This window comes from Molothrus ater, chromosome 5 (assembly GCF_012460135.2).
Source record: "Molothrus ater isolate BHLD 08-10-18 breed brown headed cowbird chromosome 5, BPBGC_Mater_1.1, whole genome shotgun sequence".
Classification (NCBI taxonomy): domain Eukaryota; kingdom Metazoa; phylum Chordata; class Aves; order Passeriformes; family Icteridae; genus Molothrus; species Molothrus ater.
Genome location: NC_050482.2, coordinates 58,795,602 through 58,809,461, shown reverse-complemented (window position 1 = coordinate 58,809,461; position 13,860 = coordinate 58,795,602). Strand labels below are relative to the sequence as shown.

Genomic DNA, 13,860 nt, shown 5'->3' with positions numbered 1-13,860 from the left:
AATAGTTTTTGGAAAATATTGCCTCTATTGAACCATCCCAGCTGAAGGTGTGAGACATCTGTGAGTCTGGAAACTTTATACCATATGTTTATTTTCATTCTAATGGATAAACTATCATTTCTGGCATTTCATATATTTAATCCTTCCAAATCCTGCAGTAATGGGCTGTGGTAAGCTGTGCTGATGAGTTGCACAGGCTAGTCATGTTGTGGTATTGCCACTTTTTAGAAGTGTTGCTTTAGGTGTTGTATCTTATTCCATTGTTTCCTGACAGACCGTACCAAAGTTGGGTGACTCAAACCACCACTGCTCATCTATCTTTCCATCAGAGAAAGCACAAACCTGGATCTTTCCCCTCTACTTCGCTGCTCAGCCTGAGGTATTTCAATCTCTTCTGTCTTTCATAGGTTTTCAGTAGTGACCAGATCAAAGGTTACTGACTGAAAACCAGCTTTTATTTAAGTGTAGATAGAAATTTGTGATACATCTTTGTTGTATAAGGGTTGGCACCACTAATCACAGCAGCTGATGGAACAGCACTTCCCAGGCTGTTTGGCCATGGGCAACCACCTTATCCTACTCAGACCCCCAGACCTCTTATCCCTCCTTCCTGTAGGTTATACTCACTTAGTACATTACCTAAAATGCAGCTGCCTGTGCTGCCTGCTCACTCCAGACAGGGCTTTATTCTTGCACCATTCCTGAATGAGCAGGGTTCACTTTTAGAGTAGTACAACTATTAAATGAGGTACTGAAATGTCTCTATGTCATAAACCTTTGTGCTTTGTTAGTAGTAATTCAGGACTCTCTAGCTTTGGCCTTAAGACAAATCTTGCTTCTTTATTACTTCTTATTTAAGCATAGATGAGAGGTTTCTTGATCCTTCACCATATTAATGTTTCAGTTTCTAATCAGCATGCCTTGGAACTGTGCTACTTTGATCAAAGTCTTGTTTTAGAACAGGAGTTTATAACCACTTGTGCACTGTAAGTCAGATATTTATCTTCAGTGCTTTTGCAGACAGTCACTAATTTGTGCCAAAGAACTATATTAAATTTATTGCACATTTTATGATGAAAGAATAACTGGTTGACTAGGAGGACTTGCTCAATCACTCATAAATTTCTTCAATAGCATCTGTGTTATTGTTACGATCATAAACTTTAAGGAAACAAGAGACACAATTATTCCCTCTATCAATCTATAGCTTGTAAACCAGCTGATTTACCATCATGCCTGACAGATTTAACTGGTATCTGTTTCCTTCAGGCTCCATGATAAATAAATCCAGCAGAAGGGCTGGGAGAGCAGACTCAGATATGCACCTTCACTGAAAGAAAGGAAGCAGCAATTTGGCCCCTTCTCCACAGATGAAGTAGCCAACTGGCCAGTTACCACTTTCTGTGAGTCTGAAAAAGCAATGTGCTTCATCAATTCTGTCTGTCTGAAAGGGTCTGCTCTCTTTTTCCTCTGAGGCCATAAACTTCCCTAATTTTTAATGTTTATTCCAGACACCTTCTGTCACATCCCATTTTGTCAAAAACTATTCTCCCTACCATAGCAAATGGTTCAGCTTCAATTTCTTTTGTGAGTGCACATGACCAAGCCACAGGAGAATATTTTTGTGCAGGCATACCCATGAGTTTTTCTCTTCCCACTCAAATAGTACAGTATTTGCTCAGCAGTGTTAGTGGTTGTCTGACTTATTACTGTTATTTAGTGTCACAGTTCATCTGCCCTCCAATTCTTTTGCTTTTTCTATAGCATCTCTCTCTAGTCAGCAATTTCCATTGGTTTTCCAGCTGATTAAGAGGGTTATCTCCAAAGACAAAGCTAACAGGACACTCTGCCAGTTGATTATAATCTTGCAAAACCATGTGAACTGCTACTCTGGTCGTTGCTTTTATGTCTTAACACCAGTATCATCATTTATTCTTTATTAGTGCGATGGTAAAGGAAAACAGTCTGACTCAGGCTCCCAGATTCTGCTCTGCCCTGTTTTACAGGAGCAGCTCTACAGAGTTGCACCAGTATCAGCAGCACATGAGAGCAGAGGGAGCAGCACTTCAGGGAAGAAGCCCCTTACCTTAGTCCTGAGCATCTAACCTGATTAGTGAATTGCTTTGCAGTCTCTTAGCTGGGAATAATGATCCTGGGGGAAAAAGCCTGAAGTGTTAGGAGACACAGGGCCATCTTCTGGAAAAATCTGAGTTTAGCTGCAGCAGAATTACACAAGATATCCAAGCCATGGGCCAAGTGCTCCAGTCCAAACCTGTAATTTAGGATGTGGAGCCGCTGTTTAGGAATCTTAGTCAGCTAAATACAGGAAGGAGAAAGTAGGTACATTCCTGGGCTCAGAGCCTCCTTCATCAGAGCTCAGCACTCACACACAGATTCTTATGCGAGTTTCTAGAAGCCCAGTTGCTTATTTCCATTTGCCTGTTTTCTGGACAAACTGGCAAAAAGGATTGGCTTAAGATGTTAGGAACAGAGCATAGAAAGCATGTGTACTGAAGGCCCTGCAGGAAAGCACAGGTTGAGTTTACAAAGCCAGAGGATATGAGCCACACAAGGGTACATTCTTAGAATTGTTTAATCTTGTAAAAGAGAAGCTGTACTGTACACCTCTTTCTTGGAAAATGCAACCGCCAGCACATCCCTCTCTCTTGTACACAGGAAAATCTGGCTTTCATCCCCCGGAAGCATTGGCAGCCACCATCCAGGAAGCAAAACCCAGCAAAGGGTGCTCTGCAAAAGCAGGTAGAGCTGGGAATGGAGGCAGAGAACACAGATAAGAGCCACAGGCTGCTGTGCCAGCCCGGAACTTCGCTTTATGTCATGCACTGTGTTGCCTCGAGAGGTGGAGGACAGCAAATAAGCACAGAGAAGATGGGGAGAATGGTGTCACTTGTGTCCTTGTGTCACACCATGAATGAAGGTGGAAAAGGGGTGCCTTTCTCCTCTAACTCGATGCTCTATCAGTGGCCTGAAGCGTGGGGTTTGTCCATACAACAGACATTAGATTGCATAACTGCAGATTTAGCATTTCTAGAATTCCTGTGACATTGTTATTCTAGGATTTAGCCAAAGCTGTCTTCAGGAAAACCTTATTATTGTAGCTGGCAGAGGTGCTGGAGTTATTTTTAACACTTGATGGCAGAATCCTCAGTTTTAGGAACTCTGCAACTTTTCACTCGACACAAGGTCAGTTAATGCAAGGTGAAGCTGAAGAACTGCCATACCTTTCTGCTGGCAGCTAGAGGATTAAAGCAAACCAAGAACATGATGTGCACACCTGGGTCCCTGTGCTCACAGAGGTAGGGGGGTGGACTGGGAAAGTTTCCTGAAGAGCTGGAGGACACAGCAGCCAGCTGGCTGGCCCTGGGAAGCATGGATCTATCTGGGAGGGTGGGTGCTATCAAAATACCCTTCAGACAAGCAATGCAATCAAAGGGATGCGCGAGGTACAAGTGGAAGATAAAGCAGCAGCTTGTGCAATAAAGGAGAAGAAAAGGTTGCCAGTAGCTCTTCTGCTTCATTCCCTAGAGTTAAAGGGGAGAGGTTTCTGGCGCCAGTTCGAAGAAGTGTTTGCAAAGGCAAATGTAAAACTTGGGGAATTCCACCACCTAGTTAGCTGAACCAACATGAGTTGGCTTCCAAGCCTAGAGAGGCATTTTCTGCACAGTGCTTTCAAGTTTCGACAAATCTGGCCTCCTAGGTCAACCAAAGAGACAATCCAGATGTTAGCTTCCCACATGAGCTGCAAGAACATGCTTACACTGTTTTTTGGAGAACTGTGGGGAATCAGGGGCGCATAGGAGTGCACAGCCATGTTTAGCGTATGGAGTCGGTCAGGGATATTTTAAAAATGGAGCTTTGCCTGGAAAATTGGGCTCTAAATGTTCTTGCCAAAAAGCGTATCTTTCAGTTGTGGTAATCCCGATTACTCACTCGTAGGGGTTCAGTTTTTCCCCTCTTCAACAATGCCAGTGATTCCCTGTCTCATCTTCTGTAAAACAATCTTCTTAACTTTTATTTAGATAGATAGGCTTTCCCTGTGGCTTTTGAGCAGGCTTTTAAAAACCCCAGCATATTTAGAAAGCCATAGGAAAAGAGAAGAATAAAAGTACTATTTTTTGGGTGTCAATATTTGGCTTAGTATTATTGCACTGGTAACAGCTAACTTTGTAATTTTTGGAAGAGGGGTATATTGAAACAGCTAGAGCTTGTCACTGCAGCACGCAGCTATGGAATGGAAAAGGTCTGTTTTCTGTTTGGTTACTTTTCAAAGAAGAATCCCTGGTGACTGGTTCTGAGTAGTGCTACTGTCCTAAAAGCTTATCTGGATTAACCCTCTATTAGTTTTGGAACTGGACTGATTAAACACGATTCTACCCTGTGTTATAGACAGACGCGTCATTTGGTGGGTCATGCTGGTACCTGATATCCACCATTCAAAAGTTGTCCTGACTCCCAGACAAAGTTGTCACCTTCTAAAGGCCCCCTTGTTCCGGGAGCATTTTCCTGTGGAGCGCTCCTGCCGTGTCCAAGTCTGCACGTGTTGGTACAGTCTTTGGGAGCCAAATGACACGGTGCCAGGGTGGCTGCAAGAGCCAGCCCCGCTGCTTGATGAGGCTGGCATCACTGCACAAAGCCAGGCAATTATCTGGCTATCGATGGATTCATTAGTGTAAGTCCTCGCCTCTCATTTTAAGAAGAAGGGTTTTTGTTTTAGGCATGCTGGAGTGGCCAGGGAGAGGGGAAGAAGTTGTTCTGACCACAGTCTGCTCCTTATAGCAAACTAAAAAATTCAGCGTTTTCCAGGACCAGCAATTTTGTGTCCATTTTACTCAGAAGTCTCCCTTGGTTAATGAACTTTGTAGCTAGAAAGTTAGTCTTTCATTCACACTCATCTACAAGGCTGGGCTCTTTCTCATTAGGAATTTTACATGTTGACCACTTCAGTAAACACTTTTACTTTTTGTAGCTTTTAATCTGCTACACATGATAGACACTAATTGTGTTCACAACTGGAAACAGAAGCCATTAGCACAAAGTAACTATCAATTTGTTTTTTATTAAACTTCAGGTTTCATGGAAATGAAGAACCAGAGAGATTTCATCAGCAAAGATACATGGAGGTAAAAGAGCATTTTGCAAATTCAGCAGTGTCTTAGAACCATGGGTTTGGTGCAAATCAAAGTATTAGGAGCAAAGCTCGTGTCTCCAAAAAAGTTGCATGCAAGAATCTTTCCTCCAGATTGACAGAGTGTGTAAGTCATTTTATCAAATCCAAATTTTAAATCTGGTTTAAATTCAGTTCTTATACAAAAGCTAGGACTTTCTGAGTCTGCCACATTTCAGGAAAAAAAACATCTACCTCTTCTAATTACGTGATTTTTCTAATTATATGACTTAGGTTTCCTTTCTTAATGAGATAAAGATGGAATCTTGCATTTATGAAAGCCAAAAATGCTCTGTTGTATAACACAAGATTACAGGGAGCTAGCAGGAACTGAGGCATCTAGAGGCAGAAGCAGGCAGAGGAGGAGAGGTCAAGGCTAAACATGAAGAAGGAAATGTTAAAGACAAAGAAATGGAGGAAGACTGCTCCAGTGGCAAAACAGAAAAGTTGTACAGTTGAGGAAAAAAGGAGAACGCAAGATAAATCAGAGGTAATAAACCTGCCACTTAAGCATATAAAAAGGGAATTTTAAAATGTGTCACACAACAGTAAGCTTTTAGCAAAAGTCATCAATGAAATCAGAACTTGTTCTGAGACCCTTTTGATTTAGTTTAACCTTCTAGTGTGTACCCTCACCTCTTTATTATAGGGAGCTTGATCTGTGAAAGCACTCTTTCATGTGTGAAACCACTTATTCCCTGGAATATTTGCCACCTCTGTAGCAAACAGCAAGGTTGAATTAAGGCAATACTGGAGCCCAATCACTGCAGCTTCTTAACTCCTCACACAAGCTCTTGCCCAAGAGTCAAGTTGGTCTGTTGCCTGCTAAAAGCTGATGCCCACTGCTGCACCTCCTCAAGGCATCTGGGCACCAAATATCAAGAAATCCTGCCTTTATCTGCTCTTGGCAACTGGGTCTTGCCAGTAACTGGCTTAGTTAAGGAATAAAATCTGAGCAATTAATCAATGGGGGCATCACTCAACACCAGGATACCAGCCACTGAAGGAAAGGCATGCCATCTGCAGTCTGTGTAAGCAGAACTGCCTCAGTATGGCTTAGTCCTTCAAGCACGAGACTGAGTCACAACTCCGTGAGCGATCCGGCTGCAGATATTGGGTTTCAGGATAAATATTGTTCAGTGTGGAGGCTCGGCTAAGAGTTTACTAACAGGCAGGCAAGGAGCCCTCCAGCACATGTAGCAGATCAGGCACAGTTGTCTTTCTGGGCTGCAGTCATGTGTCTCCTTCCTTTAACCCCTACTCAAGTGTACGAATCTCCACTTGGACTATGATTTTAGGATATCCTCAGAGACCGAGGGAGCGTGGGGCTGCCCTCTGAAACACCTCAGAAATCCCAACCCTGAGAGACCTCATGTTGCTACGTGTCGACCAACTGTGGCTGTGCCGCTCCAAAGCGCTCCCTGAAGACAAGAGGAACTAGTGCTGCATGAAGTAATGCTGCTGCTTAAAAAGTAAAGAGCTTGAGAAAGCTCTTGGTAGTTACCAAAAGGGAATATGAAGGGACACAATATCTTTTGGAAATGCTGGTTAGGAGATAAAACCCAATAACCTTTAAAAATTCATTTTGTTTCAGGAATTTTATTTTCTTCTTAAATTCAAGGCATAAATAAGAGGTTTTGTAACCAAATATCCCAGCTGATTCCCCCAGCTCTGTTCAAATCAGGTTCCCAATATTTTACATCTGAAAAAAATAATTCCCTGGTAATTTCATGTAGGTTCGTAAAGATCACTTCATTAGAGAGCTAACTTCATACTCAATACTTGCTGAGTTCAAGCACATAATCATGTGTAATTTACTTTAAAAGGACCGAGGTATTTTCTTTACATATTTAATAGCATGTCATGGGAAATAAGATAAAGCTGTAACAACACTTGGATGTTAGAATAGTTCCTGCTCTTGTCACTGCCTCTCTCATCTCTTTCAAGAAAAAAAATCCAGAAGCCAAGTTTACCTCAAGAGGAAGACAGTTGTCTGAGTCAGGGTAAATTTACAGGTAAGAAATCAAGAAGCTGAAGCCTTTAAGCTCAACAGTGTCTTCAGTGTTACTTCACCCAGGAAGGTTCAATAGATGATTCATTTTGTAGCTTTGGGTCAGGCCAGGTGACTTTCTTTACAAGTCACCTGAAATCATTGCTGTCTCCAGACAATCCTGTTTCAGGAGCCAGTGGTGGCTTTCTAGGAGGAAAACAGGGGGATTAAGTTGTGTGTAATTCCTCCCTTACTGCAGCTCAGAGATCCAGATCCCATCATGGGCACAAATCACTTATTACCTCTTTTGACTTAATAGCAGCCTATGACAGCTCCAAAGACAGGCAGCCTGCAGCAGGGGTGCAGCCAGCACCGTTCAGAGTGATTGAAAAAGTTTGTGCCTGCACATCCTTGTGCAAGGAACTTGGCATAAATGATCCTATGAGAGCATTAGAAGCTGTTAGACCTGTACAATGAAAAATTACTCTGTTCAGCTTCTAGCTTGGGTGTAAAAAGTAATTCAGAGTGCCAAAACAGTGTTTTTACTTATCCAAACCAGATTTTTTTAAACTTGGTCACTCAGACTGGATCTGGGAGCCCTGGATGAACTTTTCCTCTCCCTGATTCAAACCAGCAATTTCTTCTTAAACAAAACCCAGACTGTCTGGGCATTCACAAGGGTTACTTTGTGGTAGTTAAAGATTTGGGGAAATGGGTCTCTCTTCCTCCTGGCTGGATGCCATACCAAGTTCTTCAGCATCCAGTGCTGTGGGGCTGGTGGGCAGTGCACTTTCCCATGGGCAGGGTGCTCCTCCTGCTCCAGCCTGTGCTTGTTTCTTCTTGCCTCTCTCTAGCTATCACCTACCCCACAATCACGTTATTTCCCTGAGCTGTCTGATATGAGCTTAATCCCCAGAGGCTGAGAGGAGGACTGAATCTGGTTTCCCACCGCCCATGTGGATTGCCTTACCAGCGGGCTATTCAGGGAAAGGCAACTGCTACCTCCAAGTGCTTTAATAATTCTTTGATTCCTCAGCTTGTACTGCCAGTGCCCAAAATGAAATGCTTTGCCATTTGTTTTGCCTGAAACTATTCCACAAAACTGCTTCCAATTTATGAATGGATTTGGCTACCTCAGAACCTCATTTTTAGCTAAGTTGCAACTTGCCAACAGCCCTCACCCAGTGCTATTCTTGAACACTTTGCCCAATCTTATGTTTCAGAAGCAGCGCCTGTGTACAGTGCGGTTGCTACAACCTTCTCTCCAAGCCCTGTCCTCCCTCAGTCAAAACAGGAAGGCAGGAGAGGAGCTGTGGCCAAGGCCCCTTGACCTTCCAGGGAAACAGCAAGTATTTATGTGGAGACACTGGACTGATGATCTTAGCTGTGTTGACAGGGATGAGTTATAAAGTGAAGCAGGCGTAAGTGCAGTTTTAACGAGGCATAGGATTTCCAGGATTTAGGAGTGTTTTTAGCACCTTTCCCCTCTAAGACTGCTCATCCCCACACTTCATCTGCTTCCAGATGGGTACTAGTACCACTCAATGGCCTGTGCTGGAAGCTAAGAATCAGTGCTGGGAGGCAGTGGGAGCTTGCCATGGACTGGTCTGGTTCTGCTGTAGCACAGGGCAATGCCAGGGGCTCACCCAGGGGCCTGTTCTGTCTACCACCCTCATCTGTGGGACTGCCCTCTCCCTCCTCCCACCCATCTATTTAATACCCTGGAGAATTGGGTCAACGGCTTGGGGGCCCTCAGGGAGGGGGAGCTGGACACGGGGCATCGGCTGGAGCCTTGGCAGAGCCACTCCTGCGCTCGCAGGGCTTTGCCAGAAGGATCCACAGAGCCAAACAGAGGTAGAATTGGCCTCAAATTTTAAAGCTGTCTGGAGTGCACTGGTAGTCCTGATTCACAGTTCCCACTGTGGTTCCCACCCAAACTCATGAGGAGAAGGAATATTTGGGGAAGGGAAGAAAGAGCAGTGGAAGGAGTCAGTGACTGAGATTTCCACTTTTTCACTTGTGTCCATCCTTTGGTAGGATAAACAGCCTAATTTTTTTATGTAGGTAAGAATCTAATACAAATAATACATTTCCTTCCTTGCATGAAGGAGAATGCAAAACCAACTTCAACACACTGAAATCTGCCTGCAAAAGAAAATTAAGCTTCATAGTTATGCAATTATTGCATTCCTTTATTTTCAAATAAGAACAGGAAACATGGATTAAACCTGTAAATTTTTTTATGCACTTCTCTTGATAAATAACCCAAGTTTATGACTAATTCTATTCTGTGACCCAGTGAAGACTCCTTCCTGTTAGCAGATGAACTGATAGCCAATGGATTCATTGTACTTTCTTGCTGTGGTAGGAGAGTAAAATGAAAAGAAACCCCCAACGTTACACTTTTCAGCCTCAAAGAATTAGCTGAATTGTTATCCCAACCTCTACCCAGTCAGAAGAAAGGCTCTCTTACATCCATGGGGAAAGAGCATTCAATTAAAATTAGTCTGATTATCAAACAGACCTTTTCCACAGTGGTCCAGCTCTGCTCCTGTTGAGTGATGTACTACTTTGAGTCAGTAAACTTGTATAGGGGGGCTTTCTGTCAATAGATGTATTTTTTTGTTGAGTATTTCACAACCAGAGAAGCATGATTTATCTCCCAAAGTTGTCTTTGGGAGAACAATTAAGTTATTTAAGATGAGCAAGGCAAGCTGCTGACACATTTCAGTTTTGAAGGCACTGCTGATAAGTTTATGCAGACAAAGCCTGAAATGTGAAAGCTGCCTCCTGCCTTTGTTTTCTTCTAACCGACTGCTGGAGAAGCAGATTTCCCTGTTCCATGGCTAACTAGATCTGCCTGATTGGCTTAACCAGCGAGCACATTCCTGCACTTCAGGAAGAACACTCCGGGCTCATTACGAGCTACTGGGCTACAGCCTGACACTAAGAAAACAGATTTGTTTTGGACAAGCTGCTCTGACATGGAGGTGCCAGGGTGAATAACCTTTGGGGGAAAAAAAAATCAAAGCAAACCAGCTTAAATCAAAAACCTGCCTCCAAGAGCAAGATGAATAATCTGACAAATGAATGGCTCTGTATTTTATATCAAAGCACAAAATAGCTAGAAGTTGCAGGGATCTGACTCATGAGCAGAAATAGAGTGCTGGGGCTGGCTTGAGCTGTTGCTGCCACCAGCTGCCTGCCCCCACCGCTGGAGAACGGGTGGCTCAGATGCTGCTTCTTAAGCAATTCAGCCACAAAAGGCTACAGCTAAGCATTTTAAGGGAAACGTGTCAGCGCTAGTTTATAGCCTCACTCCTCAAGATAAACCTTGGAACGGTCCTGGGTTGCCACAAAGCCTTTCAGCTGTTGAGGCAGGAGGAACGGGACAGATACCTCGCCAGGGATGCCGTTGGAAGTTGCAACAGGCACAGCTCAGCACTCGGCAAAGCAGCTTGTCCCAGCCAAGCAGCACTCTGCTGCCACAGCAAGGAGTTGACAGAAGCCCCCACTCCCCACCCCCCTTATCAGCAAAGCAGCCTTTTTGAAACGGGCAAATTTTAAGCCGTGACCTATTTAAACATCCTGCCCCATCACCGACCGGCAGCACAATTCTGCAACAAATCCCAGAGCACGCTGCTGCCGCTGCGTTTCCCCAGCTGCTCTCTGTGACAAGTTCTTCGACTCAAATAGCAGTCCTAATCCTAGCGTAAAGCCCCAGCCCAGCTCCGCCAGATAAACACACATTGTTTCACCTGGTCTTCTGTGAAAATGAGACTGTGGCAAGTGCCTTATCACTGCTATTTTCTCTACCTCTCCTCAGTTCCTCCTCCCACCCGTAACTTTCTAACGTGTTTATCGTGCAGAAGGAGAAAGCTCAGAAAATCAAACTCCTACAAACGCAGGGGGAAGGAGAAAGGGTGGTTGGATATATGCACCCATCCCCACTGAGGGTACAGTTACACAGCGGCTTCGATCGCTCTAAATTGGAGTTGCCGTAGCAATGCCTGCCCTGCCTGCATTATCCTGTCCTCCTTACCTTCTGTTAGCAGAAAACAAGGGACATATATGCAAAAAGCCACTACCTGGGGCTGATTCTGCTGAAAACCAGCCCTCCCTAAAAATGGTTCATTTTGGCTCATTGAACTCCATGCAAAGGGTCGCTGTACACCTCAAACCACGGGAGGGCAAACAAAGGAAGGAACCGTCAGGATTTTGCAGGACGGGGGGAGAAGAAGCAGATCTGTTGCTCTGTTGATTTTGGGACAGCTGAATTCCTGCAGAATGAATTCTTAGCAGGGTAACAGCAGTGCTGAGAAGCTGCCTCTGGCAAAGGGAATCCCATCCAGCTCCCCACTCAGCTCTGTCAGGTTACTTGCCACTCTGGACTCCCTGCCTGATTCCATTGTATTGGGCCACGGCTTGTCCAGGCTGCAGGCAGGAAGTGCAGCAAGGTAGGAGCTCTTGTGCTGGCAGCTGCATTTTTCTTAAAACTAGGGCAAAAATTGCAACTTGAGGGTTGGGGGCATGATGTACACGTCTGGAAAAAGATGCTTCAAGTTCACTCAGAGCTCTTTTTTCACTGAATTATGCAACATTCTGCTTTGCTATATCAAAATTCCTGTTAGAGACCTTAATTTTGTTTCACTAACCATTATTCAAAGAATGCACTAGCTGAAAATATCTCCTGAAAGTTTAGAGATGTGGGGGACGATGCCCGGGCTCTGAAGTCATGAATTCCTATTGATTCTCCCTATGTAAACCAGCATCGTTAACCAGTGAGAACTGCAGTCCTGGGGAAGCCTTACACCCTTTCTGCATCACTCATGCATTGCCTGCAGCAGTGTTTGTTGAAAATTCGACACCGTTATTGGTGCACCGTGGTACATTTAGTGCTTGGTAAATGGCTTTAATCAAGAGTTTTCTTGACAAAGGTACCTTTAAATACCTTGTGATATGTGGAGTCATACACACACATTGCATCGCAGCTATTACACAAGAAGGGTTCTGGCCACGATGCCTCTTTTCCAACTCTTCAAACAAACAAAAAAGAGAACTGATGAAAGATCAGGCAGTTTAGGAGAGCTTTAAAAGGCAGTGGCTACTGAATTGCCTTTGCGCTCCCAGGTCCGCAGAGGGAAGAAGCATCAGGTGTGCTTCCCCGTCCTCCACGGGTGCAGCCGATCGGCACGGTCAGGCGGGATGCCTGCCCGGCGCAGAACCGAAGGATGCAGAATATTTGAGAGTGGTTTGGCCACTGGCAGTCAGCTGTGGGAACCGCAGGAATCAGGATGCAGGATTTTGGGTCTTTGTTTCAGGAACATTACTTGGAAAGTATTGGGGGCAGCCGCAAGGCGGTCCGAAATCCCTCATTTTATCTACGCTCGTCGCAGGGGGCTAGGCAGGGGAGATGACGGCACCGTCCCTCCTGACTCCGGGAGGCCGAGGGCTCCCGGCTGCCTTGCCGGGGGTCCCATCCCTTCCCGACCCGGGCATTGCACGGCACCGTCCCGACTCCAGGTCCCCCGCGCCCCTGCCCGTCCGCCCAGCGGCGCGGGGCTGTGGGCGACAGTGGCAGCCGCCGCACACCGCAAGCTGGGCGGGATTTTTTTTCTTGTTTCTTCCCACCTTTCCTCATCTGCGGGCCGCGCACTGCCCGCACTGCTCATAGTAGAGCTGGGTCTAACTTCGCACGGGGAAAGGAGCAAAGAGAGAAGTAGCCGGGACGGGAGGAGAGGAGGAGGGTAGCCGCGGCTCGGGGGGCTGCAGCGAGGGCAGCCGGCACTTGCCATCGCCCGCGGCGCGGGGCGTCCCGGCGCCCCCGGACTTACTTTCTGCGGGTCGGCGTAGGTGCCCAGCCCCAAGAGAGGGATGCTGTTGCCGTCGCTCAGCGGAATGCGGTGGCTCTCGGCGGTGAGGTTCATCGTGCCGGCAGGTAGGGCCGCCCCGGACCTGGGGCTGATTCCGCAGGGGGCGGGAGCCGCCGCTTCGCAGCCAACACAGCGGTCCCTGGCACCGGCACCCACCGACGGCTGGACGGAGCGGACCGGCGGTGGCTCTGGGGGGACCGAGGGACGGACTGCCCTCTCCCGCCGCCGGGGAGCGCCTTTTTGGGGGGCTGAGCCACGTGTGCCCGCGGCTGCCCTGCACCGCGCCCCGCCGCGCACCGCCCCGGCCCCGCCCCGGCCCCGCGGCCACCGGCTCCCCGCGCACCGCCCCGCGCCGTGACGGCCCCGCCGCGACCCCCGCGGGGGGCTCCGGCCGGGGCTGCGCGAAAGGGAAAGGCTGCTCCGAGCTGGCCTCAGGGCGGGCCCGTGGGCCAGCAGCACCTTGGGGCGTTGCTGCCCTGTGGCCAGGGAGCCCTCGCGGACTGCCCTACCCGGAGCTGCCGGCAGCAGGGCACCGGCTTCCCGTCATTTGGGGGGTAGGTCTTGGAAGTTTCCCCAGAGAGGTGTAGAACAGTTTCCACCTCTCCACTCCAGTGGTTGAAACCCACTACTGTAGAGGCAAGGAGGGAAGGAAGGAAATCCCAGACTGGTGAGCAGTTTCTCTGCCTCAGTGTGAGTCCTGAATTACGGTGAATGAACTCCAGTTCCTCACGGTCTTGTATGTATTTCCTAACGCTGATAGCCCAGAAGGAGACAATATCCTTTATAAATTCATCACGTAGCTCTTGCTTGTC

At 46.6% G+C, this 13,860-nt stretch overlaps 1 protein-coding gene across 1 annotated transcript in view; it reads right to left on the bottom strand.

Annotated features, from left to right (window-relative positions):
- The window catches only part of AKR1D1 (aldo-keto reductase family 1 member D1), a 34,681-nt gene extending 21,381 nt beyond the window's left edge, over positions 1–13,300 (bottom strand). Inside the window, exon 1 of the mRNA XM_036405021.2 lies at positions 13,010–13,300. Coding sequence (XP_036260914.1) covers positions 13,010–13,102 — 93 coding nt within the window. The 5' untranslated portion in view covers positions 13,103–13,300. The remainder of the gene's footprint in view (positions 1–13,009) is intronic.
- Positions 13,301–13,860: the final 560 nt, after the last annotated feature.